At 32.5% G+C, this 18853-nt stretch overlaps 1 protein-coding gene across 2 annotated transcripts in view; it reads left to right on the top strand.

Moving 5' to 3' along the window:
* Nucleotides 1–17151, top strand: part of Nha1 (Na[+]/H[+] hydrogen antiporter 1) — a 235547-nt gene extending 218396 nt beyond the window's left edge. For both annotated transcript variants that reach the window (XM_076374212.1, XM_031986199.2), the window contains exon 6: nucleotides 12302–17151. In XM_076374212.1, the coding sequence (XP_076230327.1) occupies nucleotides 12302–12829 (528 nt within the window). In that variant the 3' untranslated portion in view covers nucleotides 12830–17151. The remainder of the gene's footprint in view (nucleotides 1–12301) is intronic.
* Nucleotides 17152–18853: the final 1702 nt, after the last annotated feature.

Here is an 18853-nt window from a genome sequence, read left to right as displayed (position 1 = left end):
TTAGACCGTTTATGAACGAGGAATATTTTGAAAATATTGATAGATTTCGACCAATGCGAATTAAACTACACCTGGTTTCTTGCTAATCACAGTTATACGTATCTGGAATGAATCATAAATGAAGTTTTTTATTAAACCAGAACATATTTATATGTTTATAGTCAATATTATTTACGTTACAAGCTTATTGTGCTTATTATAAACATGTTCATTACAACAATGAATATTGAACGTATTATAATATATAAATTAAATGTTTATTAATTAATATGTTAATGTTCGTTAACAAAAATATAACTATTGCAATCGTTTTCAAAAATATTCAATTTAATATATAGATTATTCCTTTTTAAAAACATGTTTTGTATCATGATTAATTTAACAAATTTTTATTTTTGCTGTTCCAGAAGTTTCTTTGTATATATTCTTATCGATTGTCTTTCACTTTTGTCTTTTTTCTCTTAAACGTCTATCAGACTGAACAATTCAAGCAAAGAGTAAAAGAAGCTCGTGAGGCAACCTATTATAAACTAATAATCAAAGTGACATTTTTTCTCTACAAAGTACCTCACAATTATTGATTGAACTCAGAAGGATGTAATTCTACATGAAAAACGTAACTCGAAGACATGGGAACAAATTTTTATATTTGAAACTGTTGAAAGCCATGATATCGAGATAGTCAAGACTGAGTATTTGGCAAGCATTCATGCTTTTGGCTAACTTTTGACTACACGCAGTTGGTAGTATCGGCAAGAGAATATTTTACATACGAAGAGGACAGAAAAATGTAAAATAAACTTATTTATTTTATACCTCGCTTTTGAAAAATTCTACTTCGAATATGTTCTGTTGGCAACTAGCCAAATGCATGCCTACTATACATATTTCCAATTTTACAAACGCGTATTCTCTTAAAATATACGTTCCAAGTAATGCATTCTATTTTGCACGTTAAACTTATTTTTTACGATAAAAAAATGTTCTTTCAATTATACAATTCAATTGAGATAGTAAAAACAGATTCAATGTATTCTACATAGCAATTCTTTAGTTTAGATATTCCCGAAAAGAAGTTATCGAATGAGAACATTCGATTTCATAGAAATCAACGGAAGCAAAAAGAAATAAATATGATGAAAAAGATGATTGGATATTTCAAAAATATTTTTTACCCTGAAGCTCATGGTTTTTATCCTGAAAAATCAAAAAAGCAAGGAAAACAACAAAGTGGCCTGATACTCCTAATGAGACCCGCTGCAAACCAGCAGGATCTGAAAAAAAATTGGAATATTTGGGTTGCGGAGTTTGCCTTGTTAGCGGTACGGATTTAGGACAGACAGCAGCTTACGCATATCAATGAGATGAACACACTCGAATAGGTCGTTTGCCTAGACGTTCGAAAAAGCAGCGCGTGTCTCTCGGAGCGCAGTAAAATCCACAGAATCAGTGCACCTGGGATTTTAGTGAATAGATATGGCCGCCATTGGATCGGGTGTTTTCATGAAGAACAGTAGTAGAAAACTCAGCCGTTCGCCGCAAATCAATACCCCATTTTTATGACTTCGGAACCAACCGAGACTTCAATCGTAAGGAGCAAACCACAGTAACCAAGATAAGATCGCGACACACAAAACTGACACATTTAAATGCACAGTATTCGCGCTATTACTGCCTAGTGTTTCTCTCGGAAGTGGTAAATACAAGAAAAAGCGGTAATTAATAACAACTATAGAAAGCATATATTCTATGTACTTGTTGTGTTACGAAGTATTGAAAATATTTCTTTTATTTATATAAATATTATACATAATAATGTATAAGCAAAAAAGATTGTTTTATGTAAATATTCGCTCATCCCATAAATAATGCGGTGTTTTATATTTCTTTTATCCTTAGAAATAAAGATAAACAAAACTTTTTTTAAAGTAATTATGATGTATAGAGAAATAATTTTTAGATAACGGAGAAGAATATATGTTAGATTAAAAACAGTTTTGTTTATCTTCATTTTTAAGAATAAAAGAAACTTCCATATTATTAGATATCTATGAATGTTTATATTTGTTTATATAATATAATATAATATATCTTATTACGAGCATTTAAAAAATTAAAAGTGACCTGCCTGTCATAAAAGATAACAAAAATATAATATTTAATATATTTTGTTGCTTTGGTTATAAAAGAATCATCGACTCTTTTTCTTTTCCATTTTTTTTTATTATACGTATCATTTGAACATCGCACTATTAAAAAATAATTTATTCGGAATGTATAACATGTGTAATTAAATATGATCAATAATTGACGTTGTAATAAAATGCGCAAAATGTAATGAAAATAGGAAGAAATTATATTAAAAAAAAAATTGCTAATATCTTTATTTCGATCACAATTAATCGAAATATAAAAAAATTAATTTTTAATGTGATTCTACATGACAGTATAAAAAGAAATTATTAGAATTTAACATGTTCACGCTGTAATTCACATTTTTTTCCATCTGGCGGTGGAATTCTGAAAATTTTTGAAAATATTGAACCAATTTAATGAACATGATGGTATACGCCGTCTAATGTAACATAAAAATGTGAGTCATTAATGGTACACGCTGGCGTGAACGTGTTGAATAATTTTTATTTAATGGAGAAACAACAGTTTTAAAAATATACGAAACTTTCGACAATAACTGTAAAATATCAAAGAAATGATTCTACATAACAATATAAGACGATATTCGAGAATACAAATACTATGGTTTTATTTTCGCTTTCATGTCATTAGCTATAAAAAATCTCTGTGAAATATGACAACCCGTCAATAACGACGCGCGTATGGCAGATCGGTACAAGCGAGTGACGTGTCGTGGAAGAGACAAAAACAAAAAATCACCTCACTCGTTGATATTGATGGATTTTATTCGTTAATAACTTGAATATGAAATTGGTGCACAACTTTTTTACTCTTAAATTTTCACCCACCTGTTGCCGATCATTCTATTTATTTGTATAACATGATTTTTTAATTATAAATTGCATAGAACTTCTATTTCCTTATAGAAATCAATTATACTTTATTGAAACGGTAGATCTATTCACATATTGGAAAAAATTCTGTATACAGTTTTTAAAGATCAAGAGGTCGATGCGATTTGAAATGTTTAATCCATTTGTTATACACATCTCCTATGCAAAACATATTTATTTATATAACTAAACGTATTCATAATTTTAAGGTAAACTGATCTTTGGTGAACAAATTGTGAATGTTTATGTATTTATAATTCATGAAAACTTAAAGGAAATAGTAAAACACAAAGATTAATAAAATTGAATAAATTTGTACATTATTTTCAATTAAGATTTTTTAATTACTTTTTATATATCAAAAGCATTACCATAGGAATACGAAATTGGAAAATTTCTATACATTCTTGATATAGGGTTGTAAATGTTAGAATTTGCGTAAACAGCTGCAATTTAATTATCAGATAATAATAACCGCAACCCCAGTATTAATATTACTTTCATTATTAATCCCTAGTATTGTAGGAAGGAAACCGAATCAGGGCGTTGGGGATTCGGAGGATGTATTTTGGGGAGCGCGAAATATGTGACACAGTCTACGGTTTCTCAATCTAATCTTTTCAATTTCTGAATGTGCAATGAATAATGCCGGTTGGTCGGCGTACAATATATATCTCTTCGCTAGTGGCGGGGGAGTGACGGACGCGTGGGTAGGGTTGGTTTTTCCCAAAAATTGAGAAAACCCTACTTCCCCGCCAGTGGTCTGTCGGTTGGTTCCGTTAACCGAAGAATCGGAAATTTCTAACGACCATAACAGCAATAGCCCCGAGGATCGCCTCGACTTTAAATTACATATAGGTATAAAATTCGTAGCTATTGCCTACCTTGGGCTCAATCCACGGATTAACTAAAAACGACAAGCAATGGGTCCCTGGGCTTTATTGCTGCTAGGGTAGGCTCGCACCACGGTTTTTTATATCTAAATGCCTACAGTTTTAATATTATTATTAGATCAGTTCCATCTACTGTTACTATAGAATAAGATAATAGGAAATAAAAAATATCTAGTACAAAATTGTCTATAGAAACGAAATTAATCATGTACTGAATTTTTTACTGAAGATGAAATTGTTTAAATAACTGTCTGGTCATGTATATGGTTTTCGTGAACTTCTATAACTTATAAGATAAATCACAATTAACTTCTTCCTCAAAACATTATAATATTCTAATAAACATGAATAATAATTCTAAATCAATATATTATAATATATTCCAGTCAAATGCTATTTTATCGTTATGAATGTTAAACTTTCAAAGTAAATACATCATTCCAATGAATATAGAATTCATTTTATTTCTCACAAAGTTATGGAAACTAAAGCAACTTCGGTGAGTGCAGTCTACAAATTAAGTCACTTACAATTGTTCTATTATATACTAGTATATAGTCTATTATATACTCTCCAGTATCGTTAACATCTTCTCTTATCGAGTTTCAGGTCGAATCGAATTTCAAACTAAATTGAATAGAAATGGATTTTATACATCTTTTTTTAGTCAAAATGAAACAACATTTTCTTCTGCTCAATACTGAATAGAGAATTAGAAACTTGAACCTGTAACAAACATAGAATTCCTTTTTTTCCAATGAAGCACGAAAATCAATATACATGAGGGTCACTGTTAAATGAAACCGTAAGATAAGAGGTAATGAACTTCGTCATTTATTCGTTAATCGTTTGGGAGATAATAGAACATTTTTTTAAATGTTCATATTTTTCGTAGCAGACTTTAAATATAACTTGTAATTATATTTAATATTAGAAAATATATTATTATTTTAGTTTTAATCGTTTGAAAGTGAATTTTCATTGTACGGTTCTATTCCATGTACTATTATTAACATTTTCCTATAGAAGAGAAACCTAATTTTTAGATATTGTAGACGAAAAGGGATTGTAATTCAAACGTTAGTCAAATGGGAATATTTGTATTCGAAATTTTAATTCTAATAAATTTCAGCGAGGTTGATTTCAACGGAATTAACGAAATGCATTTGGGTAGAATTATAGTACAGCGGAATTTTTAGATTTGCTGCGTGATGTCAATTAACATTCCAAACATTATTTCATTTCATCATTAACTCTACTTTTTTATCTCAAACTTAAAATTTTTGATTTGTAATATCAAAACCTGAGAACAGTCTTTTAAATTTTAAATAAAGTTTTCAATATCCTGTTTGTGATGGAACTATTAACTTTTTCAAAAATAACGAATAAAGATTCACATTATTTATACCGAACGAATGAATGTAAACAATAAAAGAAATAAAGATAAAAGTAATACATAATACTTTTCGAATACAGAAATAAATTGTCATAAAATTATATCATATCTGTCAATAAATATAATTAAATTGTTATATCCATTTCTTTATGAAGTATAGAAATGTCTCAAATGAAACGAAAGATCGAGTAAATACTTAAATTAAATCAGTCAAGAAGTCAAATTAAAGTTAGCACTGTTGCACCATTTTTATTAATGTTTAACATCATAAAACTCCTTATAACGATAGTTCTCCATCTGTATCTGGCAGTAAAGGTCTAAATAAATGAAAATAAAATTTTACATACACTAAACAAAAATAAAAAATATTTTTACACAGTGTTTCCATAAATTGTCAATAAACGCCAGTCTACTGGATACACTGTTAACATTTATATATCGTTCATCCCATGAATAATTCTTTTCAATCACATGTACCGTATTTTTCGTTAGGAACAAATGAATTTTAAACAGGTGGCATTAACGTTTTGAGAGCCACAGGTCCTTCCAAAAACCCGGTCGATAAATGCCAAGCAAACGCGATCGCGTTTTCTTCGTTTCAGCTCAGAAACTAAATTACGCTTTCATACTTTCACATAAAAAATACTAAATAGCGCGATCATTTTATTCTCCCATTTCTAAACAGGCAATAACAAGAATAAAAATAAATAATTAGAAGGAAGACGAATAAATAAACTTCACTTGATTCTACGAACCGATGGGCTGGTACTTTTAGACAGTATAAAAAATGTCAAAACATGGAGTAATATAGTAAATGACAAAAAAAATATATTATAAATAAAAAGAATTTCATTTACCCCAATTCGTATAAATAAAAACGTACAAAAGAAACCACATCATTTACAGTACATTCAGTACATAATTCTCCCTGCAACGAAAAAAGAACACAAACGAAATTCAAATTACTGTACAATAAACGCCGGAGTCCATCGATCACCGATCAAAAAGAAGCTACAAAAGAAATCACGTGAACCTACCCAGTTATTTCCGTCAACGATCGAGCCGGACACGCGTATCGGAGGAGTAATTAACAACGCGAGAGCGCCGGTGGATAGGTAAATAAACGATTTTACACGATAATGCTGGTGCACATAAACGACGGGGTGGGGGACGGTCTTCGGGAACGAGACGGGACCGAAGCGACGCGATCGACGTAGAATGGGAGCGGCTTGTAATTAAGTAGTGGAGGTTATATAATGAAGTTCGCCTTCCTCGAACGACGATCGATTTCATTAATTATGCGAAATACCGAGGGTTGCTCTGGTTACAGGTCGCGCTGAAAGCTCTCGCGGAAGTGCTCGCTGGTAAGACGGAGGGGGGGGGGAGGAAAAAGGGGAAAAAGAAGAAAGAACGGAGTCGAATAGTGCGGCCGGCGGGAATATTGGCGAGGAGAGGGGCGAGTAAAGGCGGGGCGAGGGTGCAAGAGCGCAGGAAAGGAACAGTGGGAGAAAGGAACTCTCGATTCGGCGGAAATGAAAAGAACTGGCAACCCCTAATTAACTTATTCGATCGGGCCGCGTTAATTAATGCATGCCGACCGTACAACCGATGCAATTCAATTACGCGAAATCAACTGCCTCCGTGTAGAATTGTGAGCGGGGCTTTAGCGCAGACACACGGTGTTTGGATGAATTGGCTCCTCTGACGCTGGGAAATTATATTTCTATTCTGAGAGAATACAGAGCAAAGAGATATTCGGAGATTGATTTTATTCGTCGATCGATGGCGGTTGGGGATTGTGTTGCGCGTTGTGAGATGAATAGTAGGCGTTGCTTTAACCGCTTCGTCTCTGAATATGTATTGCAGTATCTAGGATTTTTTAACATAGTTTAGGATATTTTTGAGAAGTATTAATGCGAAAATGAGTGTCAGCGAATGTTTACGGATATTTGTGAATGTATTTACATAAATTAATTGGAGATTAAATGGTGATCAGTATAATTCAATGTCTGGGATAGTTTACCTAGTAATGAAATTTTTCTTATGAAGAATTTAAGATATGCCATTCAGAAACCAATTTTTCTAAGTATAGCAACACGTTAGTTGTGTGGTTAGTTGCGTGTTACTGTGACAAATATCAAGCTAAGATTAAATAGCTGTACAGGAGAAAAGATACGATAAATGAAAACTTCCATTCATATATTTATATATTTATATCCACAGAAAACTGCTACTGGAAATGTTCTACGAAACAGAAGCATACGTACCATGTGAACTATTTGTAACTTTTATACGTAAAGCCTAACGGTCGAGGAAAAGTGGCCTGCATAACATCGCAGGCCCAAGGTTTTCAGTTCGGCTTTGAAGGGGTGTGTTTCAGAGTTTGTTAAGAGTACGAGTGAGAAGAATGATTGTGGAGGAGAGAATAATTTTTTAGTACGAATGTCGGAAAGAGAATCTGTGCGCAGAGAGAGTCGGACGTTGATCTTTGTAGCAGTAAATTGTATAGTTCTGCTCTCACGTTAGACAAGGCGATCATAGGTTTAACCACCTGCACTCGGAAATATTTCGTTAAAAATACCTAACATTTTCTAACTAGACAAAGACGATATTTTTTTAAATTAACTCAAAGAAAAATCACAAGTAAATTTAGAAACAAAGCTTTTTTAATCCCAATATTTCACACACCGATACATTATACACAGTTCAATATTAAATATCAAATATTATAGTTTCACTTATCAAATCAAGTGGTAACTGAGAGTCACCTCTCGAGTGCCAAAGGTTAAAAGTGCACAGAGGCAAGGGGACTCTTCCACTCACGATACTCGGGCCACCTCGGCTTTCGACGCATGGTCATTATTGGCGTGCGGCAATAACAAAGGACGGAAGCGAGAACGAATACGACGGAGTGAGACGCAACTATAGACAATTTTGTTTTCTCCGAGGAAAACGATGAAAAATCTATTGTTACAATTTTTATAAGGATTATAAAAGGATTACGTGTTAATCACGTTAAAGGCTCGGTTGTAGTAGTATTAAGAATCATTTTGATCTTAAAAGAATAATACTGTTAGATTATTGGGAAATAAAGTTTTACGCGATATATTTAATTCAATCTTCATATTAAGTTGTATCATTTAGTTCTCCATTATTCTTTTGCCGAAACAGTTTTACGTTTCCAAAACATGCATACTGGTTGCATTTAGAACATTCATCAATACCAAATACTAATATCAATATTTAAATATTTATACGGTTTGCGTATTAACAGGACGCAATATCGTGAAAAGTGAGTATTCTCAAATTAACATTTTCATAAATGCTAGTTTTAAGCACGGGCTCTGTTTATTCGGGACATAGATAACGGCTAATTAAGTTTGGATTCATTCAACTGGGAATACAATATAAGTACAGCTAATTAACCAATCATTATTGAACGATAATTACCATGCATTTAATAAGAATATTTATAGTATCCTATTGTCCATTCATCCAAAACAAAACCTGTTATAAACAATTTACGTAACATAAACCAATGAAATGATATTAAAAATACTGCATTGTGAACGCAAAGTGCGCAATTAAATTCTATTCAAATTAATGCGAACCGTGCAAAATTGTTAATACGTTCATGAAACTTTTATACAGCTAAAAGATTCCATTAATTGTTATTATTGATAACTGTGTGACGTATTTCATGCATTCGCACCGCGTGAAAGTGTGTAAAACAAAATAGGATAAAATCATTAATAAACTCTATTTGTATACTTTATCTGGTATCAAATAAATCCTGTACATGAGACACATCTATTAATTTATATAATACGAATTTCTATATTAATCTCTATATATATTTTATTATTTAATCATTTATTATATAAAATTAGTATAAAAATTAATTAATTAACTATATTAGCACCCACATAATAACTTTTACATTTCTATAAATTAATATTTACTCAAGAACCCGCAGTTACAAGTAATCATTTATTTCTAAAAATCAGTTGATCTATAAATGGAGCAATTTCTTCTTTCAACAAATCTGAAAGCAAAATCCAGATTGCTTAAGCAAATCCTGTTAACGAGCTCCATAAGAAATCGGTGTTTACGAGGGAAAATGCTTTCGAACAATGTAGGACGCGGCCATAACTTCAATTACCGTCTTTATTGACGACATTCGCCGCGGAGGAATTATTATACTTGTTCTAATAATTCGAGTCGAGAAGGCGTGCCGGTGGTAGTGTTAACGGTGTTGATTTAGTACGAGAAAGAGTGAGGTCGTTATGTCAGGGTTATTAAGTATGGCAATATCCACGGTGAAATATTAATGACATTGACGGTTCTTCATGATCGGCCGAGGGGAGTCGGCGAACAGGGCTCGAAGAATAACGATGCCACGCTGAACGAGGTAGCTACTGCACGTTGCACAGAAGATGAACTCCGGAACGACACAGAGCCAACAGGGGTGTCTCGCTGTGTGTTTTGTTTAGTTTTAATTGGTTACACGTAACTTTATTGATGAATAGCATATTAGTATCGATAATGAGACGAGAAAAGTTGGAAACTGACTAATTAGACCCGCTTTTCTTTCTGTGCTCATCTCTTGTGCAACGAAGAGTATACAGAACCGCGTGGTGCCGTATTGCTCACAAAGCAAGCCTCTCTGTACCTGAAAATTCGAATTTTAATGAAACTTTGTACTAACGCGCAGCATATTAATATTGTGTTCAATAACTTCGACATAAATTTCCAGTTTAAAGTATATTTTATTGTGAGTTTATATTAACCGTAAATTTAAAAAGCAATTTACTGAAAAATTTATATTGCCTTTGTCGTACCACAAATCGAAATACTTTCGTAACACATTCACATCGGAAAACGAGAATTTCCATTTTTTTTAAGTAAGCGTTGCCATCGGCAAACAAAAATTCTCGTTTCCCAGTGCGAATGCGTTAAGATACTAAATTATGTATTATATTATATATTAATTACAAAAATAATTATCACAGTTCTAATATATATATATATATGTTAAAATATTTTTATATCATTAAAATACCCCATTTTTTATACGAAAGTTTTAGCAAAAATTGCATAATGCAAATGTGTTAATAAACGCGAAAATGAATGATTCCTGAATCGCTTTTATGTGAAAACACAAATTACAATGAAAACGCGTTATGACAAAAGTTGCATGAATGCTCTATACAATTCTGTAAAAAGGATATCGATATAAGCTCCCGGCGTTCCGTGTGAACTTTTATTTCGCCCATTTTTCACGATACGGCCGTCGAACGCTTAGACCATGTCACCGCTACAACGGCAATACTATCGCGTAAGAGGATTAGTCCCTGGTGAACTGTTCGTGCAGTGTACGTGTCTGAAAGCGAGTGAAACAGTATCGTCGATCGACTAGCGAGAACTAGAAAACTAAAATTCCAGAATTTAAATCACTTTAGTCGTTTTCTTTCTGTTTCTCGTTAAACATATTGCTGCCAGTCGATCAAATATAATGAAACAAGTTTTATGATTTATTAATTATTTCAATCGTTGTGTTTATTAATAAATGTTTTTATTCTTAATACTATTAACATACTAATACTAATGATTATTAATATATTATTTCCATTATTTTCGAAGATATAAAGAATTATAGACAAAAGATTATTTATTATATTTAAACAGGAAAATATAGGAAGAAAAATGTTTTTTTCATGAAAATAATATGTATGTACTACAAAATTTCAAAATTATTAACATATTTGTTTTAAATACCTTTTATAAATGTAATTTCCCAAAATCATTATAATCATGATACATAACTGGATTAATTATTTAAATATCTTCGTCAAATTTATTGTATAACGCTTTTAACATATCAATCTATGAAAGTAAAAGTGATAAAAAGAAAACTGAGCCGAAAGTGCTTCATTAATTCTATTTTCATTTCAACGTTCCGTAATTCGTCCTGAATAGTGTTTTACTAGTTTAAAAATCGTTTCTATATTGTTTATGAGCAGAATAGATATCATAAATTATACAGTGAATTATTTTTTAGCGCAATTATATGTGCACGCAATGAATCTTAAAATTCGATTTTCTGGGAAACTAAATCTCGCATAAAAAGCTTTTAGTGCGTATTTTTTATTACTTTTTCTTATAACAAATCGCCTTATGGCCATTTTTACATGTCGTAGGATCGAATCCTGTATACGTACGCACAGGCTGATTTCCACAATTATATTTTTTTATGGCATTTTCTAATTGAAATAAAAAAAAGATGTTGCAGGACAAAAATGAATTTTTGATAGATGCAACAATGCATGTGCATTCTGCAGTTGCATTATTTTATAAATCTAAGCCTACTTCTCTCTTTGGATATATCGAATTCTCTCTGCATTCTGTGTAACAAAGTATTTACGTTAGGTGATGTAAAAATAATTATTTTGCAAATTATTTTAAAAGAGTGTTTTTATTAGAGACAATGCTCAAACGTTTTCCCATTACGTCAAACATTTCGTTCAACATTTTTTAATCGTTTACACACAGCATTAAATTAACCTTTTGTTATTGCTTCACAGATTGCTTTCACTAGTTCTCTTACGTCCTCTATAGAATTTAAAATACGTAAATATACTTATCAATCTAAAGGTTTCAATTGGGCGAACTGCCATATAGTAAAACCTATTACAAAAACAATCAACGACTGTCTGAATACTTCCTCACTTCAAATACATTCTCAAAATATTTTACCAAATAATTACTTTCCAACCATGTCATCTTAATACTTCCAATTTTAAGTTCCAATTTTAAAAAATAGTGTACACTCTGAACGGTTCAATTCTGTCTAGTAAAATGTTTCCCTAATTTTAACCAAATACTGGACGTGTCTTGTTACATCTCCATGAATCGCCCTGTATAAAATGCTTAACATAATGTTCAACTCAAATGCTCTAACATAACCAATCCTTTGATTCCAGAACCCAGTCGCGACAGCATTCGAGATCTTCTGGATGATCTTCGAGCCAATCCTGTTCGCCGTGACCGGTGCTCAGATCAAAATCGACGAGCTCGACGGAAAGACGGTCTACCTAGGCCTGGCTTGCCTGGTGTCAGGCATCGTGATCCGGATCATCGCGACGATCCTGGTCGGCATCGGTTCCAAGTTGAATCTCAAAGAGAAGATCTTCATCGCGTTCTCCTGGATGGCGAAGGCAACCGTGCAGGCGGCGCTGGCGTCGACGACCCTCGAAAAAATCGACCCGAACGATCCGGATCAAGTGTTCTACGCGGAAACGGTGGTGACCATGTGCGTGCTGTCAATTCTGCTGACCGCTCCAGCGGGAGCGATCATCATTACCTTGTCGGGACCTAAACTTCTAACGAAGACCACCACGCCGGTCACGCCTCCCGAGGGATGGAAGACGCGCCGGCCGTCTATCCGTGACATCTCCATCATCAACGAGGACCCGGACCTAGAAGACACAGCGAACGAGAGGAAACCTTGAGGCACAGACTCTTCCTATCGAACGTGACCGTTTTCTTTTTATTCAGTGATGCCAGATGAAGACTTCATCCCCATTCTACTTTATCCTAACCACCATTCTACCCTCTTTCGTCGAATTCCTCCGTTATCCCCACTGTCACTGCTAGGTTAGTCACGTTACGTTGTGATGCGCCACAATGACGAATTTTAGAGTAACTATCAGTCGCGCGACGTTGTGGCACGATGCAATAACGAATCCTAGCGTCGCTATCAATCACGTGATGTTATCTCACGATGCAATGACAAATCCAGCGTGACCAGCAGCCACACAACTATATTGACAGTGGTAGTGATGATAATAGAGAAATCCACCGGCGAAGAATATAGTGATAGTAAGGGTAACTATATACCCCTCCATTTTCCCTATCTGACAATTCCGCTTATATTTTAAATCGAGCTCTTGAACCGAGGGAGAAGGCTCGCGAATCCCCGTTCCAGGGATTCCCATTGTCTCCATTTTATTCTCTTACTCCCAATATTCGTCGCTAAGTACCCGGTTCCATTGTTGCGATACCGAGCGGAATCGTAATCGGGCGTACGTCGTCGGTGTTCGATTCGTGGTACCGTAGAATTCGTAGAATGTTTCGACGGCCGATGTTCCTATTTGTGGTCGAGAATTTTGTTTGTGAAAAAATACTGATTTTTGAATGCGAGACTTGATTTCTTGACTGAAGGATAATCAGTGAGAAAATGAATCTTTCTTTCCTGGTAATTATGTTTCCTCACACGTCACACGAACATATTTAACTTTTTAACTAGAGAAATATTGAGTGAGAAATTTAAGAACGATTCCTAGTCGGCCAATTTTCTCGCGCATCAATGGTCACCATGGTAGTGTTTGAATAATTTACACGCGCCGGAATCATCTTATGTCTACTAAGCAGGGAGGTGTATTGTATCTTGCAACTGCTTCAATTTCGGGCAGTGTATGGTTTCGGATACCTGATGTTCCTTAGCTAGAATGCGAACCCATGTACCCGAGTGAAAGAAAACATCTTTGCCGTTTGACTTTGCGTCCACTGTCGAGACAGTACTGTACTACACATTCGATATTTTTAAATGTTTTTACTATTTTCGGTACAGTTACCCAAGAAAATTGGTTACACCGCTTGCTATTAACTGGCTGTCCTTTGAAATGTATTTTAAATACGAAATTTGGATCAGATACACACTATGCTCAATATTCCTTTATCGTCCCTTACTTTTGATTTGCTTACACATCGTGAGCAAATGCATTATAAATGATTGAACTCGAGAGCGGATTAACAAAGGATTGAGAGCTAATTGATAATATGTATCAGGCTTTAGAATAATGGAGAATTATTAACACGTTGAATGCCGTGGGGGTCACCGGTGACACCAAACCAAATCGAATTACTATAGTTCACTGAGTTAAACGATGATTATTTGAAAACATTTCTGTATTATAAATAATATTATTTAATGCAGTGAGATACGGGTAAATCAATGTGCAGTAATAATAATGCAATTCAATCAAATGATTTAATATTATATTTTTTCTATTTGTAAATTTTGCTCTATGATATCGTGCGGCATTCAACGTGTTAAAAAAAAAATGTAAGGGTTCGGAGTGTGAAGAGATAAAATTATATAAAGTATATAGACGTCACGTCTATTATAATTTTAATACTAATATGATTGGATTTACGTCTTATCCAGTTAATAGATTGGCATTTTCCAGCGACAGTTGCTGCTATTGAAACTTTCGAGTGTGAGCCACGTCTTTTTCAAGAAATTTTCTCGGCATTTCACTAGTACTGTGACTACCTTCGTAATGGGATGACGCAAAATACACTGTGCTCATGTTATGTTTCACTAGTCACTGAAGGCTCCAGTAATAAGAAACCTTGATTTAAATAGTTTCGCTATCAGCCAATTTGAAAGTTGGAAAATTTCTTGCTATGCATTGTCTGTAATAGTTCATTACAAATAATTAAGTTTTTGTTTTCCTCGAACGATTCGAATTAGTGTACTACTTGTAAATACAATGCTGGGTAGGAGTAATAGGGTCCAAAAGGAGAAGAAAGTATACATAAAGAAATAAAGTTTCCCAATATTAGTATATTTTTAATTTAGAAGTAATAACGATATCATTTATCAATAGTTTACAGAAAATATATATAGTATGAGACGATATTGAGTTTCATTGTTGGGATAGGGACTCTTGCCTTTTTGTTGAATGATATTAGTAGAAGAATTACTTAAATACATTATATTGTTGTATAAGAAGAATGAATTTATTTTAAAAATTTGAAGACTAAATCTACAGTTGGAAATTTGAGCCATATTTTAGCTTGTATTTGTACAATTTTAAGATTTTACTCTAGATTTAGACCTTACATTGGTCTATTAAACACAAATGATATTTTTCTACAGTCTGGGATAAATAAAGTGTTGCAGAATTTTTTTTTTTAAATTATTTTAACTCCATGGAATAAGTAGTTTTATTATTTGATCTGTAAACAAATGTTTTTAGAGCAATTGGAGACAACAAAATAAAAAACTTAATTATTAAATGCATTAAATATTGTCAAGCATTGACTGTGTAAAATAGACAAAATACTTTGGATAAATGTTATGTATTTCTATAAGAGTTATGTTGAAATAAAAAAATTAAATGCACTATTAAATTTAAAAGTGACGGAAGAATATCTTCTATGTTACATTAACAGTCACTCCAGATAACATTGTTAATAAATGAATGATAGCGAACAATAAATCTTTTAGAAATATTTTATTTAAAACAAAAATATAGTAATTTATATGTTTGTTCTTAAGAAAGAGAATTTGTAACATTTTATCTGACCCACTCTATATATTTGTTTATAGGTCGACGTCTAGGTTTGTCTAGACATCAATCAGATAGAAATTTCAAAATAATCAGTTCGTTCAGATAGAACGATTTTTGTGATGGATTAAGCCACCTCAAATGTCAGTCAAAATCAATAATACCGTTTATTTCTTGCAACGGAATGTAGCATGCTTTAAACAGACCATCCATTTTATATTAAAACGGTATAGAAAGATAATATCATGGATTGTAGCTATACGAAATGAAACTATTCAGTGACAAGTACATTCGTAAAAAATGTTTAAACATAAAATTGTACATATGAGCAAATGTTTTAATTTTACTCACAGAACACCTCGTTTATTAGGTTGTAAAATAAATATATTGGCTTGCGAATGTAAACATATTTTAATTTTAAGATTTTAGTTAGTTTGAACTCAGCATTGCTACTTCACTCTTTTTTGAAGATAATAAAGAAATAATATTGAATGTACATAATCGGATTTATTTATATTACAACCTAATATACATTCACATTTACGATTTTACAAGGTGTTTGTACATTTGAAACGATGAATGGTTTAGAGAACATTAATAGGAACAGTGCATTTTACTGAAGACTTGAAAATTTTATTGAAGATACTATACGGCACGAATCTTAAAGCGCACTTATTTTTTTAGAAGATCTGCATAAGAGAAATCGAGATGTTTAAATGCTATTCACTGATTCCTTTATGGGCGACAAGTGTTCCTAATTTCGCCAAATAAAAGGAACGTTACTAATTGTATAATGAATGTAATTTTCTATTGTAATATTTACATATCTCAAATTATAGTGATTACGAAAAGAAACCAATGTATGCAGGTATACGTTGTAATTAAATACACTACGCGTATAAATATTTTACCGAATAACGATTGAACAATAATAAATAGCGTATTAAACTCACGTATGTTTAAAATTGATATATTTTGGTAAACAATGTTGACGAATATTAACAATATGAGGAACTATTGAAATTACTATAACGAACAATAGTACTCGAACATAAATGTATGCTAATTTTAGCAGAAACTGTTAGATCCTTATTTGTTCACACGTCAAACAAACTTTGTACGTACACTTCTTTTGTAAGATTGTGTTGAAGCTGCTAGTTCTTATTGACAGGAGCGATGGATAAATGCGTATGAATATTTGTACATAATCTGTGCATGTATAATTAGCCTTGAATACGAGCGTGAGAGAGAATATATGGTAAAACTAGCGAATTATTTAATCGATTGGCTGAAACTTCAACTGAACAGCATTTGTGTGAAAATTAATCGATTAATTAATTAGCTTAAATGTATTCTTAGTATAATTTGCCTGGGGGAGAGGATGACTGTATAAATACAGAGTGCCACTGTTATAGACTAAATTTTACTGTATACGTATTGAAGATGATAATTAGTTATTAAAAATGTCTCTTTGATGTTCTGACCATCATTATGAAATTCCTTTCTCTGTCCTTACAAACATTAAAACTACCCGACATTCAACATGATTAATAGATAATCTTTATCAAAATTATGACAAACGATTTTTTTCGGTTTCTTCATATACTGGTTATAGTATTGGCTTGAAACTATTTATTTTTCAAATCATTTTGAATATTTAACGCCGATTATTACACCGATCGTTTTCACAATCATACTTACTTATTTTGCTTCCCAAAATATTGTTTACTCATTCTTCAAAGAAAAAGTTGCAAGGAATAAACAGAAATGTAAAGTTACCAATCTAAATGTGGAATAATATTTGATTTTCTGACGTCTTCTTTTTTACTATTTCGTTATGAGGAATAGATTCGAGGAAAATAGCATGAACGTTCATCGAAGACGGTCAAAGATGAAGCCGCAAGGAAACAGGAAAATTAATGCGGGGAGAAACGACTTTTCAAAACTGCGATTCTCCAAACCGGTAACTGGAGCGGATATCTTTGGTTGGAGAGAGGAATGAAGGCAATAAAACAACAGCAGGAATAATATCGTTTCTTTATATCGCTATGGAAAATATCTGATTTCGTGGATTATTTTAAAGAATGCATAGAAAAAGAAGTTTTTATTTTCGTTTTCGGTTATTAGTATTTTTTGCTTAATTTATGAGTTCATTCTGCTGCTTTTAAGACACGGATAAACCTTATATTTTGGTCAACTGTTATTTCAAGCATTGTTTAGAAAAACATTTACCTTTTCTTAATGTAAAAATATTTACTTTGTTATTGTTTTTGAATATTTCGAATATGAATGAATTTGTTTTTTTTTATTATATGTTGCATTAAACAGCTTTAATATTATTCTACTAATAATTATATGTACTATTAAAAAAAAACTAAAGCTACTTATTTTTTATGCATTTAGTTTAATAAAGCTACATTATCGTTAATAATCTATTACAAGAAGGAAAGGATTTGATATTTATTCTATGTCTACGTTTATTTCAAAGGTTGACGATTAATGATAGAAAAGTAATATTTAGTTTATATTAAGAAAAATAAATAACATTCAGATTCGTCAAATTCGGTTTAAAACTTTCATCACAAGTTTCACATAATATTAAAGATTAAAGGTTAAAACACGTTCATAGTAAATGTTGACCGCGCCAAATTTTGTAGTGTCTTACAACGATAAGAATTTGTGGAGCTATTATTCAGCGAGTTATATGAATCTCAATTCTACCTAGCATGCCGACTGCAGATCGATTTGAAAAGACCGTTAGTTATTATAAGTTTTGCAGGTGTCGAAAAAATGTTTTCAGGAAACGAGGCGGGCACAGGTGTGTCAACCGGACGAAACGTTTTATTAGCGCGGACGCTACATGTACGTATGGAGATACTATTGTTCCACGACGGAACAGGTGCAATGAGGACACGAATCTAAAAAACCTGATTATTCTTTGAACAGCGTTCAATAAGCAATAGGATTGCTCGAGTGTTTCAGAACCATGGGTCATAAAACTTTCGTAAGTCAATGAGTGCCTACACATTTTAATTTTTAATTTCACTTGTTAATATTTATAAGAATGTTACAATATAAAGATAATAGAGAAAATGGGAACTATGATCGATAATCTTTTTGTATCCCAGCAATTTGTTTCGCAGGAAAATTATTTGATTTAATTAGGCAACTAACGAT

This window comes from Nomia melanderi, chromosome 2, assembly GCF_051020985.1.
Source record: "Nomia melanderi isolate GNS246 chromosome 2, iyNomMela1, whole genome shotgun sequence".
Taxonomy (NCBI): domain Eukaryota; kingdom Metazoa; phylum Arthropoda; class Insecta; order Hymenoptera; family Halictidae; genus Nomia; species Nomia melanderi.
The sequence above is the reverse complement of the archived record's forward strand: the minus strand, read 5'-3'. Positions and strand labels throughout refer to the sequence as shown.